Raw genomic sequence first — 23,504 nt, 5'->3', positions numbered from 1 at the left:
TAAGCCACCAGAAAGTTCAAATGGAGACGTAAGGGGTTACATGAAGAATATAGACCGCCCTCAGCAAAATTGAGGCCCTTTGCCTGGGCCACACAGCGTCTAAAAACAAATGAAAACAAGAGATGCCAGGTGTGGTGGCTCATGCCTGTAATCTCAACATGCTGAAGCTGAGCTAGGAGGATCACGAATAAGTCTGTGGCCAGTCCGGGCTGTAGAGTGAGTTCTAGGTCAACCTGGTCTACAGAGAGACTTTGTCTCAAAACAGAGGGCTGGGGTCAAGTCTTCTTATTCATCAGAGACAGACAGAGTGTCACCACTCACCATATTCCTCAAGAGCGTGGAGGCTTTATCTACACTGTTCTGCTTCAAACTGTCAAACACCAAATCTAGGCCTATCCTGACCAGCTCCTCCAGCTGTTGAGCACAATGACCAGTAATCCTGAAGAAAGTCTGTGCCTCTGGTATTTTGTTATTTAAAATGGCATCAGCAATAACTTCCTAGGAAAAAGAAGAAAAAGTAAGTTTAAGTTCCTTGTAGCTTTTTTATTGCCAAGGCAGAAAACATGCATGTACTAGACACCTACTAAGTGGCCTTTGAAAATCTACTTCTTGCCGGGTGGTGGTGGCGCACGCCTTTAATCCCAGCACTTGGGAGACAGAGGCAGGTGGATCTCTGTGAGTTTGAGGCCAGCCTGGTCTACAGACAGGTTCCAAAGCCATAGCAAAATCCTGTCTTGAAAAAAAAGAAAAGAGAAAATCTGTATCTTGGCAAGGTTTGGTACTGACTGAAGCGGAGAACCTCAACAGCCCAGGACCCCACAACTTGGAGGACACGAAGAAAGTGACAGTCAGGGTGCTCACTGATGAGGGCTGTGATAACTGGCTTATAAAATGAGTTCAAGGAAAGCCTGAGAGAGTGAGATTCTGTCTCCAAAAGAGATGAAAAATAAAACAAAGTGCCAGCCCAAGCAGTGATGCGGGGCTGTGGGAGAAGCCACTGGAGATGGGTAAAGGCTGATCCTGTGGCTGCCATGGCATTCCAAGGTCACCTGCCTATGTGCAGCATTAAATGAGGAGGGCCTGGAGATACGGATTTGCTGTCATGCCCCAAGAACCCACATCAGCAAAACCTAAGACCCTGGCCAAAGACTCCACTGCATGGGTACAGACTCTAAAGTCCATTTCTTCTGGTGTTTTCTTAGGCTATCTGAATCTGCAGAGATATGATAAGTACTCATATTTACCTCAAAGCTGAGTTTCTCCCAAATTTTGCCCTCCTTTACTGTGAGGACATCTTTGCTTATGCCACAGTCATCAGGGGCATCTGCTGGCTTCCAAGGAAATTTTATCATGAAAGTCCGAAGTTCATTGATGTAGCTGGTCAAAATGCCCACTCCTTTCTGGAGATGCTCATCTAGCTCTGTAAAACACATCAGTGTGCCGATTTGCATGTGTGTGTGAGTGTGTGTGCATGTGCATGAGTGTGTACGTTCATGTGAAAATAGGCATTGAAAGAAAAGGAAGGGAAAACACACTACAACTTGTTGAAAGGAATTCTGGGAATTGTCAAATTTGAAAACAAGCATTTTCAAACATTAACCCGAGGTGTTTCTCCCTTTCTGCGAGCATCTGCATTTAGCAGTGCACTCCACTCTGCACAGAGATTATCCTTAGAGCTTCCTGCGGTGCTCCTATGTCAAATCCATTCCCTTCACTCTTTCTTCACTGCAGTGTGCCTCTTCTTCACTGTGGGGTGCCCCCTTCACTGCAGTGTGCTTCTTTACTGTGGTGTGCCCCCTTCACTGCAGTGTGCCCCCTTCACTGCAGTGTGCCCCCTTCATTGTGGTGTGCTCCCCTTCACTGCAGTGTGCTTCTTCACTGTGGTGTGCCCCCCTTCACTGCGGGGTGCCTCCTTCACTGTGGTGTGCTTCACTGTGGTGTGCCCCCCTTCACTGCAGTGTGCCCCTTCTTCACTGTGTTTCCCTGTTTCTGTTCTGATAAGGAGTGGCATGGCCCACCCTCACTTCTATTCTTACCTTCAGTGTGCACAAAAAGCTCCCTTATCTGTTGGTTAAGGAAGGAGAGTGTGAGGTGAAGCAGCTGCTCTGCAAAGTGTTTGCTCTGGGTCTCAGAGTCGCTTTCTCTGATTGCTGAGCAGAGCAAATCCAGTGCTGGTCTCATCTCTTCCACCTCTGAGAACAAATGAAGAAATTAACATGGCAACCAGCTCCCCAAATTAGCAATCCAAATGTTAGCTGCAATGTTCTTACATATGAACAAAGTCCAGTGTCTTGTTTTCACATGCTCACACACCTCAGGAAGGCTTATGATTTGCAAACCTCAGTGACTACAGCCACAAATAAATACTTACTGGTATTATTACTATTATTTTACAGACTTGGTGTTTTATAAACTCTCTTTTTTTCCTTTTTGACAACTCATTAAGTGTTTACTTCCTTTCCATAGATACTGAGGTTGAGAGAGAATAAGTCACTTACCCAAGCTAATTCTGAAAGTAAATAAAATGGCAGAGCCAAAATTTGAACTTAAACCTCTGTGACTCTAAAGCCACTCCAACAGGCGTGTAGAGGACAGGGGTGGAACACGCCCTGAATCCCCTCTTCCAGCTTGAGGGCCCTCTCGGGGATTCCTGTCTCTCAGCGTCCACCCAGCTTTGCAAGTGCATGTGTGCAAGAATTATGGAAAACAGGCCCAGGAAGGTAAGCGAAGCTCATTCCCAGGTATCTCATTTCAGATCCATTTCTGCCTTTAGATAAGGGCGGTGCAGGTAAGAGAAGAGAAAGCCAAAACTATCAAACACATGCAGGAATAGCGGTCACACAGCTGCTGACGAAACACTTTCAATACCACAAATCAAGTCTTTTCCTACAAATTAATCTATATGTGTATTTTTAATTGAGAAGCTTAAAAAACATCCAAGAGGAAGAAAAACCAACCCTATGATTAAGACAAAATCAGGTTGGGAGTATAGCTCAGTGGCCTAACACATGTGAAGTCCAGGCTTGATCCTCAGCACAGAAAAAGGGGTGGATGGAGGGAGAAGAGAGGAGGGAGAGGGAGGGGAAAGGGAGACAGGGCAATATGGGGGAAGGTGGGCATATTTTACAAATTTGGTTCCATTTCTGGATTTTGTTTTGTTTTGTGAGACAGGGCCTCACTATGTAGCCCTGCCTGGCCAGCCTCCAGCTCACTATACAGATCAGGCTGTCCTTGAATCCCCAGCAATCTGCCTGCTTCTGCCTTTCAAGTACTCAAATTAAAGTTCTGTGTCTGGTTTATTTATTTTGAGACAGGATCTGATACAATCCCAGGTCCCTTCAAACTTAGGTGGCACAGACTAGCTTTGAACTTGCAATCCTCCCTCCTTCCTCAGAAATGATGGATCACAGGCATACAACCCATGTCTTGCTTCACTGACAGAACGCCCATTGTATTTTATTGTCTTATTTTATTTTATGTGTATGAGTGTTTTGCCTGCATGCATGTCTGTGCACCGTTGTGTGTACCTAGTGCACAAGGAGGCTAGAAGAGGCATCAGATCCCTTGGAAATGGAGTTACAGACAGTTGTGAGCTACTAAGTGGGTGCTGGGAATTGAACCCAGGCCCTCTGGAAAAGCTCTTAACCACTGTGCCATCTCTCCAGTCCCTCTTTATTTTTAAACAGAGGTAAGTGGTCTTGGATCTCTTGGAGCTAGAGTTGCAGGAGGCTGTGAGCCACCTGACATGGGTGCTGGGAATTGAACTCGGGTCCTCTGCAAGAATAATATGCACTTTTCACAGGTGAGCCATCTCTCCAGCCTGAGATAATATTAAGAAGAAAAAAAATTTGCTCATATCTCATGAGAAAGATTGCCATTTTCTCCTGTAACTAAAGTGAAAATTCATAAAACTTGCCTGAGGACAGTTTCAACTGCATATTGCAGCCAAGTATGACAATACCCTTAGAGCTGAAAATTCTATGTCTAGAATTTATCCTAATTAAATGTCTATACATAGGTGTACACACACACACACACACGGAGAGAGAGAGAGAGAGAGAGAGAGAGAGAGAGAGAGAGAGAGAGAGAAAACATATCATACAGCTAACAGTTTAAACAAAACAAAACAAAAACCAGGTGTGGCAGTGCACACCTGCAATCCCAGCACTGGACAGGCTGAATCATGAAGACCACAGCTAGAGGCTAACCTAGGCTATTTCCTGAGTTCAAGACTAGCTTGGGCTATCCAGTTAACCTTGGTCTCAAAAAAAAAAAATGGAATCACTCTAAATATGTAATAAGTACTTGACTGGGTAAATTATGGTAACAGTCTATACAAAGAAATTCTATGTCCTACAATTAATAACCATATATATTATTTTACAAAGATATCTACAATATATCAAGAGGGAGAAAAGCAGATTATGATACTATGTGTACAGCGGAAAACACGCTTTATTAAACAGTCCCTTTAAAGTAGTGGGTCTCAACCTTCCTAGTGCTGCGACCCTTTAATACAGTTCCTCATGCTGTAGTGACCCCAACCATAAAATTATTTTTGTTGCCACTTCATAACTGCAATTTTGCTACTATTATGAATCATAATGTAAATATCTGATATGTAACCCCAAAGGGGGTCACAACCCACAGGTTGAGAACCATTGCATTACTTGGTTACCTGGTTCAAGAGTAAATGTTAGGTTCCCTAACATTTGTTAAGAAAAGCCAAAATCTTGAAGAACCATTAATGTAGCAAAAAGATACACAAGTCAGTGAAAATTTTCATAACAAATCCCAGTCTACAGCTCTGTAATTAAAGCTGAGCTGTCAATACGCATCTTGTTAGGTTGAAGACGGCTAATTCCTGAAGAGTCATTCCCCTTCACACATCATTATCTTATAATAAGATCATCTTATTCAGCACAGCACAGGGTACGGACAGTAGACACTGGGGTCACCCTGGGTGGCACAGAGCACAGCACAGTACAGGGTACGGACAGGAGACACTGGAGTCACCCTGGGTGGCACAGAGCACAGCACAGGGTATGGACAGTAGATACTGGAGTCACACTGGAGGGCACTCTCTAGTACTAAGGACTGAACAAGCGCCCCACACGTAGCAGACAATGCTGCAGCACTGAGCACCTCCAGTCCCTTCAATGAGAACATTAAAGACTTCGACAAACTCCCTCAAAGTACATAAGCCCCATAACTGAGTTTTGACAAGCAAAAGGTCACTAGTGGAAAGATGGCTCAGCAGTCAAGTGAGCTGGCTGTTCTTTCTCTAGGACTAGGGTTCTGTTCCCAGGACCTACATCAGGTAGCCCACAACCATGTGTAACTCTAGTTCCAGGGGATCCCTCTTTGGGCCTCCCCAGGCACCTATACAATTGTGGGCACATACACACAAGCAGGCACACACACACACACGCACACACACAAATTATAAAGACTGTAATGATTTGAAAATGTCTAAAATGATAGTACGCATGTAGAAATATTTAACTTACGCTTTAAATATAACTGGGAATCAAGCTGATGCAGCTGATCAGGAACAGGAGGTTTTGAAGGCGGAGTAAGAAGATTTTCCTTGCTCTTCAAGAAGAAATCTACTGTATCCAGCTGCCGATTTTCTATGCCAGCCTAAGCACGGAGAGGAAAGAACCCAGAGTTTTACCCTGTGTGTGCTGGGGGTGGGAACAGATTTTAATGAGTTTAAGAGCAGAGACTACAAAATAAATAAAACCATCTTTACTTTGTACAAGTACCTGGGTTCTAGTGAATTCTGACCATTTTTGACTAACTTGTTCTCTGAGTCATTTGCCTTCCTTAGCTCACGTAAAGTTCTAGGAACAATTAGACCTGAACAGTCAACCACCCCACGATGGAAAACTGACACTGTCCCTCTCAAGCAATAATGATCCCTGATGCCAGCAGGACCCTGCATAACTAGACCTGGGGTAACCCATATCATGCCGGGCAAGCACTGTTTCCCCACACATACTCCTTGGCCCCTGCCTTTGCTCTTTCCTCAAATTGCTGTCAGCACCTGGATTAGTTAAGATGCTAACCTCCCTGGTCTGCCCTTCTCAGGGTTGGCCATTCTGAAAGAAGTCCCTTTCTTGCTTTTCTATCATTCTGCTGAGAGACTTCCGCTTCAACCACTTACCACTGGGGATTGAACTTGGGGCTCTGGGCATGCTAGGCAAGTCTGCCTCCCACTGGCCTATATCCCTAGCTGTGGCTGGACTCTCTGAGTGATGGTTGACCCTAACATATGGGAACCCATAGAGTGAAGCTTTCTAGGCTATAACTCCAGAACAGTGTTCGTCCCAAAAGAAATAGGTTACCAGAAACTCTGCCAGCTCTTTCTAACATAAAACTCTCCATCCAAGGCTAAGTAGTTTGGGGGCACTCTTACAAGAAGCTGCAATCTATTTGAACTGAAATCTAATAGCAGTATGCCAATAAGTTAGCTGACCCTGAGTTCAAAAATTAAACAAAAACCTGGAATGTGTATCATGGTAGACTATGCTCTTGCTTAGGATGCACAAGGTTGGATCTTTAGTATCTCAGAAACAAAAATAAAGAATAAAAAATGACTTCCAATTTTTATTTAGATTACTTGGTGAGTTGAGGGAGGCCAAAAGGCCTTAGGAGAAAGGAAGCAAAATGCATGACGTCTCCAAGCTGATGTAGCATCAAACTATAGAGACATAATTTAAGATCAACTGTAACTAACTGGGACCAATATGGCTGTAGGAAATGACCATGAACAGTCTCCCATGCCACTATAATGGCATTTCACCAGCTTTGCACAGTGCTCCAACTTACGCTGTGTGCTCCCTAATCATTAGCACAGCCCATAAGGCAAGACAGGCTCCCAAAGAAGACTTCCCCACATTTGATTATATACTGTGTGTTTGGATGAAAGCAATATTAGAAAGCTGGAGAGAACTGTAATCAAGTTAAACACTGCAAAGCTTGGATCTGGAGAGATGGCTCAATGGTGAAGATCACTTGCATTCTCTCAAAGGACTTGGGTTCGATTCCCCACACCTATATATTGCCTTAAACTGTCTGTAATTTCAGTTTCACAGCATCCAAAGCCCTCTTCTGACCTCCATAAGAACTAACCACACACATGCAGGTAAAACCCTCAAACATATAAAATAAAATAAATAAATCTTAAAAAAAATAAAGAAACCTGATGATAGCTAAAATGAAGATATTTGGGAACTATGAACACAGAAACAACTCATTATTAGTGATCCCTGTGTGACTCCTACTCTGAGCCACTGTACCAGCAATGCCTCAGGTGCTGCAGGGCCTTCCTGGAGAGGGGTCTACTAGCTGGTCCTGTCCACAAACTGGCAATTCACTCAGTAGTCTTGTGCAATCCTTAATCTCAAGCCACACCCATCTCTTCAGCTGACTACTGTTCATTGTAAAAATAGATTAGCTGTACTTTCAAATGAATACAAATGTTTGAGTCAGCCAGCTTGAAGCACACGGAGGCATGCTTACTGGGACTAGTTGAACCCCTTACTTTGCCCTAATTATGAAATAGTTAAAGAAGCAAATATGGGACAAAGGAGAAAACAACAAAGCAGGAATGATTTACAGACCCAGCTCAGCTGCTGAGCTCATCAAGCTTGGGTTAGGTCTACTTGGAGCAGTGCATGGCCTGCACCAGTGGTGCCCCCTCTGCTTGCCTTATAGCTCTCTACCCTAGGCTCTTACTCACAACAGCCCATCCATGGCAGCCCTCGGCTCAACACTGGAAGATTTAACTCGGCACATTCAGGGCACACGCTTGTATATTTAAAGACAGGAGAAGGTGGATGTGGCACACATATGCCAGCATTAGGTGGCGGAGGATGGGGGCAGTCAAGACAGGAGGATCATGAATTCCAGACCTGCTTGGGCTACACAGGGAGACCTCGGCTCAACAAACAAACATAATCAGAACAGACAGGAGCCACAGATCTGTGGGATTCATCTTTACCACTCAGACTTGTTTTTCTCCCCTAATTTTCTCAGCTTATTTGCTCTCATTTGAGAGACTGCCTCTAAAAACTTAATGACCTCCAGAAACGACACTGCATATAGTGTATGTGTGATCAGTAGAGGGATATATCTTTTTACATGTACGTCATGAATTGGGTGAGGTGTGGAAGAAAGACTTTGTCAACAGCTCTAGGGGATATGATGCCCTTGTCTGGCCTCCAAGGACACCCACACTCAGACACACAGATCCCGACCACTTGCTCTCGGCTCTCAGGAGGCAAAAGTGGGAAGATCAGGAGATCAAGGCCAACCTTGGACAGCAAGTCAGAAACTGGCCTGGGATACTCACCTTAAAACCAACCAACCAACCAACCAACCAAGTCTTTCAGAGGCTGGATTGTAAAGTAGAAATGCCCTGCCTCTTAATTCTAGCTCCTTTTTCTATCAGTATATTGTGGTTATTCAGTTGGCCACTCTGTGTCTATTTCTTAATTTATAAAGAAAGGGAGGGAGGAAGAGAAAGAGAGAGAGAGAGACAGAGAGAGAGAGAGAGAACAAAAATTACTTAGTCATGGGTAGTTCATGTGACTGTTTTAGGACCAAATTAGACAATACAAAAGAACATGTGAACTGTAAAATGCCACATAAATTCAGATTATATATTCTAAAGATAGCAAGGAGTATAGAAATAAAAGATCATTTCTACTCTGTTCTCCACAGCATGCTTCTCATCATATTAGCTTACTGCTGTCTACATTTCTGTCATGTTACCTTTTAAAAATACTATTATTATCTCCTATCTTTAGAGGCAAAAAAGTAATAAGAGCTAAAGAAATCAACAGTCAGCCCTGGAGAGATAAAGGGTGAAGACGGAGAATATATGAATTCTCTCAGTCACTCATTCACACGAGGGCAGGCGATGGCAAGCGAAGTGGGGCAGATTCATTTCGTTACCTCTAGAGCGTGTATAGGAATTGAGCACCGTCCCCAGCCATTGAGATGGCAAAGGGAGTCCACGGTGCTGGCACTTCCATGGATCATCAGTCTGTTCAAAAACTCCTCTTGAGTGAGACCAAACAAAATCAGAGAGAGTCCATTTTCTATGGGGAAAATAAAAGTTAGCATTAATAAATTGATAGGAACTTCAATCTTAGAACTACAACTTAGAATTAATTTCTAATTACCCAATATTTTCATACTATAGCTAAAATACATATACTGAACTGAGTATGGTGGAGCATGTCTTTTACTTCAGTGGGTAAAAGGTGGGTAGAGGCAGGTGAATCAGTAAAATTTAGGCCCATTTGGTTTACAAAGTGAGTTCCAGGACAGTTCGGGCTATATAGTGAGACCCTATCTTAAAGAAAACATAAATCTGTGTGTGTGTGTGTGTGTGCGCGCACGCACGCCAGTTACTATTTTACTGCTGTGATAAAACACCATGACTAAACTTGGAGAAGAAAGGGTTTATTATTTCACATTAAAATGACTGCCCCTCATCTTATGGAGGGAAGCCAGGGCGGGAATCTGGAGGAACTGCAGCAGAAGCCGTGGAGGAGGAATGTTTACTGGCTGGTTCCCCAGGGCTTTGTTCAGCTTGCTTTTGTTTTTAATTTTAATTTTTATTTTATGTAAGTGACATTTTGCTGTATGCATGTATGTATATCACATGCATGCCTGTTGGGATTCCCTGGAATGGAATTAGAGATGACTGTGAGGCACCATGTGGGTGTTGAGAATCGAACCCAGATCTGCTGCAAGAGCAACAAGTGCTCTTAACTGCTGAGTCAACACTCCAGGCCCTCAGCCTACTTTTTATGCAACCCAATCCATCTGCCCAGGGGTGGCACCATCCTCAGTGGGCTGGGCTCTCCAAAATCAATCAATAATTGAGAAAGAAAATGCCTCCAGCCAGACTGCCTGCAGGGCATTTCCTCAGCTGCGGCTCCTCCTCCCAGAGAACTCTGGCTTGTGTCAAGCTGACAAGAAACACCAGCCAAGACATAGCCTATATTGTTAGAGGTTAATTAACTGATGCTTTTTAATGTTTTTATTGAATTTATTTATTATTGTGTGATTACGTGTATGTGTGTGGACAGAAGTGTGTCAAGGTGCATATATTTGAAGGTCAAAGGACGGCTTATGGGATTCAGTTCTCTCCTACTATGTGGGTTTCCAAAATGGAAATCAAATTATTAGGTTTGGTGGCAAATGCTTTTACTCAATAGGCTACCTTGCCTGCCCAAGAGTTTTATATTTAAAACACCAATCATGAATCGAATTTTTATAAGAACAATACATTAGAAGAACATTACAATATAGAAATAATAACATTTGCTTAGCATATATGAAACCATGGATTACATTCCCAACACTACAAAAACTAATAGTTAAAAATAACCAAAAATGCATGCTATGAAATGACATTAAAATTGACATTTATATTTTATATATTATCTCACACAATCAATACCTGAAAACTTTATTTATAGAGATGTCAGGTTTCTGGTTTACCCAAATAAATCAAGAAACAACATACCCCTGGATACACAAAAACATCAGAATTTGTATTAAGGACTGAGAATGTACCTCAGTGGTAGAGCACTTGTCTAACATGTACAATAGCCTGAGTTCAAGCCATAGTACAAAAAGAGAAAGGACGGACAGACGGAAGGAAGGAAGGAAGGAAGGATAAAAGGAAGGAAGGAAGGAAGGAAAGATAAAAGGAAGGAAGGAAGGACGGAAGGAAGAAAGGAAGGGAGGAAGGGAGCATTTCCTGATCATGGTGGTACACACCTGAAAGTCTGCCCTTGGGAGACCGAGGCAGGAAGACCATGGACAGTCCCTGGCTGGCCAGGGCTGTATAGAGAGACCTTGTCCAAAACAAAACACACAAAACCAAGCTAGGTGTGGGAGCACATTCCTATAATCTTGGCACTAGAGAGATAGAGGCAGGAAGATGGCCACAAGTTTTAGACCAGTGTGGTCTACACAGCAAGTTCCTGTCTGGCCAGGGCTAAATGGTGAAATTATGTCTTTTAAAAAGCAAAATAAAACAAAAACAAAAAACTAGGGGCTGAAGGAGAAACACAGCAGTTGAATCCCATACAACATTCAAACCTGCTCCAGCAGGCCTAGCACCTATGCTGAATGAATGTATCTTTTATGTAAATTACTCTATGACTACAGCACAGGGCCAGATAGGACAGGGAACTGCAAGAAAAGTCCAACCTGAAATACAACAGCCACCGGGGAACCCCAACCAGAAAGACAACAGCCACTGGGGGGAACCCCAACCAGAAAGACAACAGCCACTGGGGGGAACCCCAACCAGAAAGACAACAGTCACCGGGGAACCCCAACCAGAAAGACAACAGCCACCGGGGAACCCCGACCAGAAAGACAACAGCCACCGGGGGAACCCCAACCGGAAAGACAACAACCACCAGGGGAACCCCGACCGGAAAGACAACAGCCACCGGGGGAACCCCGACCAGAAAGACAACAGCCACGGGAGAACCCCAACCAGAATACAACAGCTTCACTCCAACACTGAAGTTTCTATGCAGAAGTGCAGGTCCAGTGTGCTAGAGTGGTAACAGCTACAGATCCAGATTTTGTAAAAATCTGTCTACTTGCACTTTGTATTCATGTTATCTTTTTTAAAAGCCTAAGCTAGGTGTGAGGGCATATACGCCTGTAGTTCTAAGAACTGGAAGATACAGATAATAGGATCAATGGTTTGTTTTTGGTTTTGTTTTTGTTTCTTTTTGAGACAGGGTTTCTATGTAGAACAGTCCTAGCTAACCTGGAACTCACTTCGTAGATCAGACTGGCCTCGAACTCATAGAGATCTGCCTGCCTCTGCCTTCCAAGTGCTGGGATCTGGCCTAGCATCAGTGTGTTTAAGACCAGCAAGTTTGAGGTCAACTGGGACTATGTGAGACCCTGCTTTAAAACCAATAAAATAAAATCCTAGTCAGTGCCAACCAAAATGAACATGCAGCACACACACGGTCCATGATCAGGTGGTTTGTAACCTCTGCTGCAGAGACTCAAGTCAGAGGAGGTTTCTCCAAGTTAAAAATTGGCCCATATTACTCTTACTATCTAGTATTAACATTTAGCTGAAGAGAAATTATTTAAATTAAACACAGGGCTGAGGGATGGCTCAGTGGCTAAGAGCACTGGTGTTCTTTCTCAGAACCCACATGGCAGCTCCTAACTGTCTATAACTCCAGCTCCAGGGGATCTGATGCCCTCTTCTGGCCTCTGCAGGTTCCAAGCATGCATGCCAACAAAACACTCACCCACATAAATTAAGACACAGGAGACAATGTTACAGAGAATAAGGCCAAGTTTCCTCCCAGAATAAGGATCCCTTTGCAGTGAGACTAGGCACATGCTGGCACCAAGGCAGCAGAAGGGAAATACACCAAGAAGTCACATCTTGGGCTGGCAAGATAGTTCAGTGTAAAATGACCTCCAAGCCTGATGAACCAGAGTTCAATCCCTGGGATCCACGTGGTGGAAGGAGAGAACCAACTCCCACAAGCTGTCCTTGACCGCCACATGAGGGCTTTGGCATTTGTGTTTGTGCGTGCGCGCACGCGCGCGCGCACACACACACACACACACACACACACACACAAGAAACAAGTAACTAATTTTAAAGAAGCAGTTGCACCTCTAAGCAGTGATTCCAGCAGGATACAAGACATGCTCACCTGTCAGAACAAGGCACTGCTGCTGGTCCGCACTGCTATGGACAGGAATACACGGCTGGCTGAGGGGAAAACAATGTAGGCCCCGGGTCTCCAGGTCCCAGAGGACAATGGTGCAGCTGCTGGCTCCCACTGCCCAAGCAAACAGCGCAGTAAATCCAGTCACAGACACACACTGGAGCTCTGCGGGCTGCTCGTCTCTGCTCAGCCGCATTGTCTCCCACCATCTTGGGTCACTAGTCTTGATGTGCTCCTTCTGCGGAAAAGCACACTGGCCACACGTGGTAGCCCCTGGAAGGAAAACGTGGTTTGGCACAACGGGAGTGTGGTTACCAGATTCTGGGGACTCCAAACGCAAAACACCCTGGAACCACGGAGCACAACAGGAAGCCTCTGGCTTGGAGCTCATTGTTTCCTTCAGTGCTGACAGCTGGGCCCTCCAAGACCTGGAAGACAGGGCAACCTTCAACCCATCACAGTCAGGGCACCAAGTCAGACACCAGCTGGGGTAAAGACACTCAGAATGGCAGCTTCCACCTGCAGTCCCAGCACTTGGGAGGCAGAGGCAAAGGCAGGGGGATCATTCTGAGTTCATGGCCAACCTGCCCTACATAGCAAGCTGTAAGCCAGCTAGGACTACATTGACTCCAAATAAATAAATAGATGTATCTGCCACGTAGAGACTTTTCATATGAAAAGGACAAAAACGAAAAGGAAACACACAAAGCCCTTAAAGTGTTCATACCTATCAACCTGAAAGGAGACCTTGGTGAGTCTCATGTTGTGGGCAGAGTTAGCAAGGTCGTCTTCGTCTATTCCAGCAGGCCCTTCAACAGGAAGGTCTTCCAGTGCTCTTGCATACAGTAGGTGTCCTGGGTGTTGCCTACATTGGAAAAGAATGATAGCTGCATCAAAAAAATAGTAATCAACCCCAAATTCGTGTCACGAGCGCCTCTGGGTTTATATGCAGGCACTTTTATTTTTATTTATGTTTTTGTCCTGTTGGGTTTTTTTGTTGTTGTTGTTTTGAATTTTTTGAGAGAGAGGGAGAGAGAGAGAGAAAAAATATGCAGTGGGGGTGGCCAGGGAGAAGGGGAGAATCTGGGAAGAGTTGGGAAAGGGAAGGAATATTATAAAAATATATTGTATGAAATTTCAAAATAAAAAGGGACATGGGATGTGGACAAGAATGGCATAAACTTTACATCCCCAAGATTGTCATCTCTCTAACCTCCTCATAGAAGAGTGATAAAGTCAGCATCAAGAATCTGACTCTCTGGGCTAGAGAGAGGACTCAGTGGTTAAGAGCACTGGCTGCTCTTTCGGGAGACCTGGGTTCAATTCCCAGCACCAACACGGCAGCTCACCTGTCTGTAACTCCAGTCTCTCCAAGCACTGCACACACACAGTACACAGACAATGCGCAGGCAAAGCACCCTTATATACAGAAAAATAAAATAAAAAATTACTAATGCCAACAAAAAGCACTTGGCTCCATGGAGCAGTTCCTTTCACGGAGTGGAAAGAGCAGACACTGTCTGGCACACTGCAGATGTCATGCTGACTTACACAGACTCTTAAGCCTTTCAAGACCTTTCAGAAGCATATAACCCACTTCAGGGTAGACACTAAGGCTTAAGAAAACATGGAACCAGACTAATGTAACCATAAAACTTGGGGTTTGGTTTTTAAAAAACATTTATTTACTTATTTAGGGATGGGGTAGAGAGGATCCAATCATTCCACAGAAAGCATGTGGAAGTTCATTTCACCAGCCCACAGCTAAGCTTCCTGATAACTCATTATACCACAGCAAAGCAAGACTTAGGTCAAGGTCAGTAAATGAACAAGAACGGCAAAAGTGTGTGTGTGTGTGTGTGTGTGTGTGTGTGTGTGTGCTCGCACTTGTACATGTGTGTGAGTTAAGATGAACAGCTGTGTGGAAAGAGGGTCATCACATCTGAGAAACAGAGAGGACCGTGGTGCCCGAGCACAGCAAGTGAGAAGCACAGCGGAGAGACAGTAACAGAAGCCGGAAGAGCTGCCGGGAGACAGAGTTCAGAGCCATCGTGGGTTAAGGAAGTTTAGCTTTCATCTTTAGGAGAAAAGGCAGCTAAAGGAGGGTTTGGGCAGAACTACAACACGATCACATGCAGAGCATAGCTAGGGAGAGGGGAAGCATTTACTCTCGTCACACACTTCGGAAGTGTTCAATTTGGAAAGCATTGTGTTGACACTTATCAAGGAGATGAAGAAAAAAGTGTGTGAGTGTGTGTGTGGTTGGACCACTAATGAGACAGACATTTTACTGCTGCCACTTTAACTACTTTGGAGGAAACGGGTTCAGGGGATGAGGACAGACACAAGGAGACTGAGCAGGCATTTGTTAAAGCCGTTCAGATGAGAAAACAGGGGCACGGCTTGGGTGGAGACAGAGAGGAGGAGGGCCTGGGAGACACTCAGGAGGGAGAGGGCTGCTCCTTGTCTGTTAACTGGACACAGACCTAATACTGAAAAGACATTATAAATATAGAAAAGGAAATAGAGAAAGGTTTCTCAAATGGGATGGGGGAGGAAGGAATGAAACCTCATAAAACAAAGGAACCAAAAAGCTAAAGGAGGTCTCACGAGACATCAGATGGCTTCTGTTCCCTTTAAAGTGTGGGCGGCAAGGCCACTCAAGGAAAGGGAAGAATAACAAGATGAGCAGTTCTGAGGAAAAATAGAGGATTAAAAACATTTTTGTAAGTCTGGGTATGGTGGTACACATTATAATCTTAGCCCGGGGAGGCAGAGGCTGGCAGATCTTGAGTCTGAGGCTAGTCTGGACTACAGAGCAAAACTCTCTCAAATAACCACAAAAAGGGGGTTGGCAAAGAGTACTCTTATGGTTCCTCACAAATGCAGAATTGTTTGGGTGTAGGCAGCAGAAGGCAGGATAAAGATTTTATTCAGGGTCGATGTTTTGGCAGGCCAAGTGCTACCATGGAGCAAGAGCAAAAGTTTAGAGTGTGTGCAAAAAACTGGCTAGAACAATGGATCGCCAAATCCAGGCTTGAAAAGTGGGGAGGGGTGGAGACAGGTGGAGGGGAAGCACAGAAGGCCCATTAGCTGGAAATCCCAGTGAGGTCAGCGGGCACGCACTTGGGTAAGCTGGCTAAAAACTTTGGGAAGTTGTGTTGATCTGTGGAGAGTAGTGATCGAATGCTGACAGAGCCCAGAGTGTGGCTCTGACGATGGACAGCTAAGATGAAATGGAAGATGAAGTGAAAGAACGAAGCTCAGCTACCGAGGAGGCTGAGCTGGGAAGATCACTGGAGCCCACAGCAGGGTCCCATCTCCAAAGGGAGAAAAAGACTGAAAAAAACGAACTATTAGACTTTATTGGAAAAAAATGAAAAAATAGGAACTATATAAAACTATAGCTAAGCACGAAGCCTGGCTAAGGAGCGGAATTGCCACACGCACCGCAGAGAAGAAGTCCTGAGTGAGATTCTGGTCGAGAGCGCCCTGAGCACAGGGCTTGAAGAAAGAGCTTCATTTCGGTGGATTCCCATGGGATGAAAAGGGCCCGAGAAAGAGTGCTCATGTTCTGATTGGGGGAAGAAGTTAGCTCAAGGCAAGAATGACGAGACACACCTGGGCTTCAGGCAACTCCAGAGAAAAGGCACTAAACAGCATTTATGTGAAGAACGAACACAGATCACTTGCTTAGTCGGACAGACTGGTACCTAAGTAAGTTGCAGGGGACAGGGCAGAGCTCTAAAACATTCAGAGCACAGGACCAGGCGACTAGGCCTTCCTCTTTTCCCACCATTTACACCGCTTCCAATGAGTGGTCAGCGATATGACCGATGAGTGAAACCACCTATGGGCAGACCAGAACAGTCGACGGAAACTAAGAGCCCACACTCCAAGATTTAAAAACAAGTCCAGACATTGATGGCCTCTCCTGTGATCCCAGCACTCAGGAGGCTGAAGCAAGAAGATAGGAGTTTGAGAGAAGCTTAGCCTATATTGTGAAACCTTGTATTAAACAAACAAACAAACAAACAAATCAGATCATATCTTCCCCAGCTGAAATTCCATTAATGTCTACTCATTTTTAGAACAAGGTCAAAACGTAAACAAGTAAATAGCCATTTTGAACAAACTGGGGCTTGGAGTCTAGCTCAGCGGTAGAGGGCTTGCTTGTTGAACATGACTGAGGTTCTGGGTTTGACCCTAGAAAGCATCACAGCTGTAAATGCTTGGCAGGTACATAAAAATAAACCTGCCCTTCTTATAAACCAAACCATAGGCAATAAAACTGATAAAAAAAATCCCCAACTACTCAGGGATTTGTCTTATTCATATCAAGGTGGAATCAAAAGATTAAATGGTTTGAATGGCCCTAAATGTGGTCAGCTCATAAATGTTGAAAGGCCTACTTTCATATCATCAAGTTACATAAGTTTATAAAGCCAACAGCAGCTAGCAAGCTAATGGAAGAGAAATATAAAAAAGCATTTAGCATTACTGAGGTTCTTAGACAGCCACAAGTTCAGTTCCTCATAAGGAAATACCACGGAAATCCCCAGGCAGAAAAGCTGGCTAGCTGAATAGATTGTGTCATACTTCTTTAAGAGGAACATGAGCCCCAGTGCAGCCAGGATCCCAAGCCACAAAAACAGCAAACCCAAAAACAGGTAAATTCCACTCTCTTCTACTCTTAAATGGAACAAGAAGGGGGTGATATATAAAAGCGAGGCTTTTAAAACTGTACAATCCTGATTCTCTCTCTCTCTCTGTAGATCAGATTGGCCTCAAACTACTGAGATCTGCCTGCTTCTACCTCCTAATTGCTGGGATTAAAGGCAAGCACCACCACTGCCTGGACAATTCTACATCTTTATATGACATAACCATAACCCCCACATAATACCGCTTAGGTCAAAACCAAACCTTTGCCTTACAAGCCAAAAGGCAAAGGTGGCCAGCAGTCATTTAGACACATTCTTCACAGTAACAATCTTACTAAAGGAGCCTTAGTGAGATCTAACTGCATAGAAAAGCTGCTTAAAACAACAACAAAAAGCTAACGAGTATATTTTTAACCTTTTATGGGTCTATTTACCTCAAATGAGAAATTTTAGTCATCTGCCTACCTGAAATACAAATTTAGGTTGAGAACAACTGCAGTGTGAGATGAACTGACGATCACCAAAACATCTAAGTCCTGAGACACTTTCAGTGATGTAAAGGACCAAACGCTGGCTGCCTCCTGCTGCTCAGAATCCTCTCGGAGAAGAGCCAAGTCCACACGAGCTACCTGCTTGCCATCTGAAGTGTCAAAAATATCTTTGGGCTAGAGTTAAAGAAGTGTCTTTTCTATCCAGGAGCCTTTGAGTCACAGGATTGGGAAGAGCTATCATCTGGATCACTACAACCTTGCAGGACTAGCAGCAGGCATTCTCTGATGCAGTACAGTTCTTCAGTCTGCTGCTTCAGACCCCAAGGCACTATTTCTCAGGGTAAAGCACATTTAACATTATACATTAGCCAATATCCAAATATTATCCTCTCAACATGCAACCAACATTAAAAGCTGAGATATTTCATTTTCTTGTAAGCCACCAAAATCTAAGTTACACTTAGATTGCAACTAACTTTAGACACTAAATTTTTTCTCTCACTCTTTCTTGTTTTTTTGAGACAGAGTTACTCTATGTAGCCCCAGCTGCCCAGGAACTCGCTCCATAGACCAGGCTGGCCTTAAACTCAGAGACCTGCCTGCCTCTGCTTCCTGAGTGCTGGGATTAAAGGCGTGAGCCACCACCACTGTGCTTGGATACTAAATTTTCATCAGAAATATCTCACCCATATTTAGACCCCACAGAGTTACAGTTGAAACACTAAGAGAAACTGGGCAGATGAAACTAAGTAAGTAGAGTGCTTGTCTGGCTCAATGAAGCCCAGGGTTCGATTTCCCAGTACCATTAATCTAAGCATAATGGCTCAAGCTTACTATCCCAGGACTTGGGAGGTTGAGGCAGGGGATCAGGTGTCAAAGGTCATCTTTGACTAAATATAGAGTACAAGTTCAGTCTTGGCTACATAAGACTCTGTTTTGTTTTGTTTTGTTTTTTTAAAAATTAAGTTTATTCTAAATATACTTAAACTCTTTAATAACTGAACCAAGTGCCAGCTTCTAAACCTAAATAGATAATTAAGTATCCATATGCCTAGACAATTCCAGATGTTCAGCAGCCTCACGCACCTGACACCCATTGCAGAAGACAACAAATTCATCAATAAAAATTAAGTCAGTTTAGTATTTTATGACATCCTTGTAAAAAAACAATATATCTAAAATAGAAAAATCATTCCTTCTGGAGGCTGTGTCAGAGGCTAGCTACAAAGTAGGCTACAGAGTGAGTTCTAGGCCAACCTCAGCTACAGAGACCCTGCTTCAAAAACTCAAAATTTAAGGATGCCTTTAATCTCAATACTCAGGAGTCAGGGGTAGAGGATCTCTGTGAGTTAAGAGGCAGTTGGTCTACACAGTGAGTTCCAGGCAAGCAAGTCTATATAGTAAGATTCTGTCTCAAAAATAAATAAGTAAATAAACCAAGGGCCAGGAATTTTAGCTCAGTGCTAGAATATTTGAATAGCACACATGAGTGAGGCCTTGGGGGCCAACCCCCAAAACCATAATGAAAGGAAGATCATTTATCCCTTTACTTCAGGAAAAAAAGTCTCAAAACTCATTTCATAAAAGGTCATTTTTTAAATCTTCAAAATAATTTTACTGTTATACAAAGTATAATATTTTCAAAAACTGTTAATACCTATGCAAACCATTCATTAGAATGATGGAATTATCTGGGTGTGGCAATGCATACTAGTAAACCCAGTATTTGGGTATTTGAAGCCTCAAAAAAATGGACTCATTATTGAACAAAGTATATTATATTCATGTGGAAAGGACATACTTCATATATCATATATCAGTAATCATGCATTTTAACAGACACTTAAGAAATGTAGTTTGGGTAAATAAGTAAAGAATACAAATATGGGCAAGATTATTATGACAATAAGAATATTTCTATACATTGAACAATCTAAAGTAATATAGTTGAGTATTTTATGAGAGTATTTCTCCCCTAAAAATTCTTAACTAAAAAACTAACTATTCTCCCTTAGCTCCAGCTCCCCCAATTGAAAGTGCAGAAAGGCTCATCTTTCTACATATTCTTTTCCCCTACACATCAATCAACAAGTTTACGGCCAAGGATACAGATCCAGCGTAATGTACTCAGAATAAAAAGAAATCCCCTGCAGAACTGTACGTCAACAACTGCATCTGCCACCTGTGCCGGCAAGGGCAGCGGGAAGCAGTCCAGTATGCTTCCAGAGTCTCTCCCTGGAAACGCAATGCGGAGGACGAGACACCTATTGATGAGCAGTAATGCCGTCTTGTTGTGAAACGACAGGATTCTCAGGGACTCGAAGGAAATACCTGGGAAACAAAAGGATATTGTCTCAAACTCTTCACTCACACTAGTACAGCTGGTAAAGGTGATCTTAGATAAAGCAAGGAAAGGGAATTGCACTTGTTCCAACTCCAAGCGGTTACTGTTCACATCTGTGGACACAGGCATTAGGAAGGAGGTGAAGATAAATAAAGATGGCTCACAGTGACTCAGGGTTCTTTTAGCTTAAGGTTGACATCTCAAAGCACACCGGAAGAAGATTCAAAAGAGCCGAGTTACCCATGAGATCACTCAAAGTCAAACAGACATTTTTTTTTCCATAAGTAAAAAGAAGGAACCTTATAGTCAAGGGTAGAAAGGATGTTACTGCCTTAAAATTAGAGGCCAAGGAGCTTGGATTTCCCTCACCACCCCCCTCTGCAACTTATCAGGTCAAGACACAGGCAACAGCCCCATAACAAGTTTAGGTCAGCAGTGTCCACTATAATACAAGAGTCATCAATCCATGAGAGAGATGATTCAATATGACCAACAGCCAAAGAAACAGGTGAATTAATTTAATATATATTATTGAATTACATACAAAATATTCTAACATGTTAGTTTATATAAAATTATTATGATCTATTTTACTTTCCTTATAGTAAGACTTCAAAACCTGGTATGTTAGAACCAGTTTGGTGTGCAGGCCTATAATCCCAGCTTTTCAAGAGTCTGAGGCAGGAGGATTTCAAGTCCAAGGCCAGCCTCTGTAACTTGGTGATAATCTTTCTCCAAATAAAGGCCTGGAGACTTGAGTATGTGGTTCAATGATTGAGTGACAACCTAGCATGCATAGGCCATAGGTTCAATCCCCAGTATCCCCTAAAAAAGAAAGATGTTTGATATTAATTAATTTATGTATTTATTAATTAAGACAGAGTCTTACTATGTTTCCCAGGCTCCCATCAACCTGAGATCCTTCAGCCTCCCAAGTGCTAGGATTACAGCATTATGGCCACCTCACTTGGCTGGGACATTTAAAGTACATTTTTAGGCTGAGGATGTAGTTCAGTGACCAAGGGCTTGCCTAGCAGTTGTGAAACTCTGAATTTGATTTCCCGCATTGCAACAACTAAAAGTACAACTTAGTTATATTAAGCCCGTTTCAAGTGCTCAGCAGCCCAATCTGGCCAGTGGCGCCAGTGCTGGACAGTGCAGACTGGTCACGGTGGCACACTCCTGAGTCCCCAGCACTTGGAAGCTGATGCAGGAGGATCGCATTTGAGGGCAGCCTCCACTACACAGTCAGACTGTGTCCCTAAGAAGGAAACAGAAGCAGAGGGAACTTAGCAGGACACTCACAGACTCCTCGATCTTCAACAAGCTTCTGCAGTGTCCGCCCACAGCAGCTGTGTAATAAGGTCGACTCGCATCGCCCGTCTTTCAGATCAAATTCATACACGCGCAGTTCATAATCCTCACGGACGGCCAGCAGCTTGGGCTTGTCTGTGGGTCTGCTGCGGTCACGACACTCCTCCCATACGAAGCTAGGGAAAACGTCTAGATTGATTATATTTCTACGCGCACAATCCCACTGACCGCAATGGCAGGGATCAAAGCGCAGAGCAAGAGAGCTTAGCTCACTCAATAGCACCAGTTCTGCCACCCAACGTAGGAAAATGAAGACTGCTTTAGGGGTCTCTTCCTACTCCCCACTTTTCCCTACTCTGCCTCTCTACACTGTCCAAGAGTAGGAGATGACGTGAGCTTAGAGCAGGAAAGTGCTTCCTCATTCCTCCGCTTTCATTCATTCATTCACTCATTTATTTGGTTTTTCAGACAGGGTTTCTCTACAGCTTTGGAGCCTGCCTGGAACTAGCTCTTGTAGCCCAGGCTGGCTTCAGACTCACAGCGATTCGTGCCTGCCTCTGCCTCCCGAGTGCTGGGATCATCCTTCAGCTTTTAAAAAGTCTTATTAAACCCAGTTATTCTTTTACCTTGAGCATCAACTGATATTTTTAAACAGATTGTCATCATGAGGAATAAATACCAACAATCAATCTTTTTTTTTTTTTTGACACAGGGACTTTCTATGTAACCCTGGCTGTCTTGGTACTTGCTCTGTAGACCAAGCTAGTCTCAAATTCACAGAAATCTGCCTGTCTCTGCCTTCTGAGTGTTGGAATTAAAGGTGTGTGCCACCAAGCCCAGCTCTAAATTTATTACTTATAAATATATTACTTATCACAATTAATAAAATGGGCTTATAGAGCTGGAGAGATGGCTCAGTGGTTAAGAGCTCACAACTATCAGTAACTCTAATTCCAGGGAATCTGACGCCCTCTTGTGGTCTCTGCAGGCACCACCAGGCATGTGGCACACATACATGCATGCAGGCAAACACTTAACACATAAAATAAATATTTTAAATTGGCTTTGGCTGAGTTGAATTATTTCAGATTTTAAAGAGTGATTCTTTATATATAGTCTTCGACTACTCCAGAATGTTATGGTACAGAACAACCCTGTCCAATAGAACCTTGTGATAATGGAAATGTTATTTTCTATTTCAGTGCTGCCCAAGACAACCACAACCTGAGGGCAGATATGGCTACAAAGCCCTTCAACTGTGGGAACTGCAACCAAGGAACTGGATTTCAACGTTCATTTTAACGGCCACACGTGACTAACGATAATTATTCTAGGCAGAACAGTCACCACCAGTGTAGGCTAACAAGGATGGGGAAAGACCAACTATAGTAAACTCCATTTAAAATAAATATAAGGGTTGGGAAGGGCGGCTAAGGGGTTAAAGAGCTGGCTCCACAAGCTTGAGAACGGCAGTCTGGGTTATTCAGAACCCACATAAAAGCCAGTCAGGCATGGCAGCTTGGACACCTGTTAATACCAGCACTCAGAAGGAAGAAGCAAGGGATCCTGGGGCCAAGCTAGCGGCTCAGATTAGTCTGCTACTGTGATCTCCTCCTTTCAGACACAGACTCTGCCTCCGGAAGTGAAGTGGAAGTCCAGTAATGGCTCAGCAGGGAAAGGCACCTGCACGCAAGTCTGAGACAGGAAGACCGAGAGTTGGAGGCCAGCCTGGGCTACAGAGAAAGACCCTTTCTCAAAAACAGTCAGTAGGGCCCACTCTGAAAACAACGCAGTTCAAGGAGATGAGGCACCACTCTGAGAGTTTCAACTTCTTTAAAAGCTTTGTTTTCTACAGAAGTAAGTTTTATATTAAATAGGGCAGCTATTAGGTCCTTAACAGAAAGATTTGCACTTCAATCCCAGCACTCGGAAGGCAGAG

The 23,504-nt window shown here is 43.7% G+C and overlaps 1 protein-coding gene across 3 annotated transcripts in view; it reads right to left on the bottom strand.

Annotated features, from left to right (window-relative positions):
* The window catches only part of Spg11 (SPG11 vesicle trafficking associated, spatacsin), a 67,909-nt gene that overhangs the window by 42,689 nt on the left and 1,716 nt on the right, over window positions 1-23,504 (bottom strand). For all 3 annotated transcript variants that reach the window (XM_085696322.2, XM_048459518.3, XM_085696321.2), the window contains exons 2-11: window positions 21,557-21,741; window positions 20,017-20,238; window positions 17,882-18,074; window positions 13,480-13,617; window positions 12,738-13,180; window positions 8,965-9,110; window positions 5,511-5,643; window positions 2,037-2,192; window positions 1,245-1,420; window positions 322-498 (exon numbers count right to left, since the gene is read on the bottom strand). In XM_085696322.2, the coding sequence (XP_085552448.2) occupies window positions 322-498; window positions 1,245-1,420; window positions 2,037-2,192; window positions 5,511-5,643; window positions 8,965-9,110; window positions 12,738-13,180; window positions 13,480-13,617; window positions 17,882-18,074; window positions 20,017-20,238; window positions 21,557-21,741 (1,969 nt within the window). The remainder of the gene's footprint in view (window positions 1-321; window positions 499-1,244; window positions 1,421-2,036; window positions 2,193-5,510; window positions 5,644-8,964; window positions 9,111-12,737; window positions 13,181-13,479; window positions 13,618-17,881; window positions 18,075-20,016; window positions 20,239-21,556; window positions 21,742-23,504) is intronic.

The sequence above is a fragment of the Myodes glareolus genome, chromosome 10 (assembly GCF_982192425.1).
Source record: "Myodes glareolus chromosome 10, mMyoGla1.1, whole genome shotgun sequence".
NCBI classification, from domain to species: domain Eukaryota; kingdom Metazoa; phylum Chordata; class Mammalia; order Rodentia; family Cricetidae; genus Myodes; species Myodes glareolus.
This window is presented reverse-complemented; position numbering and strand designations above follow the sequence as displayed.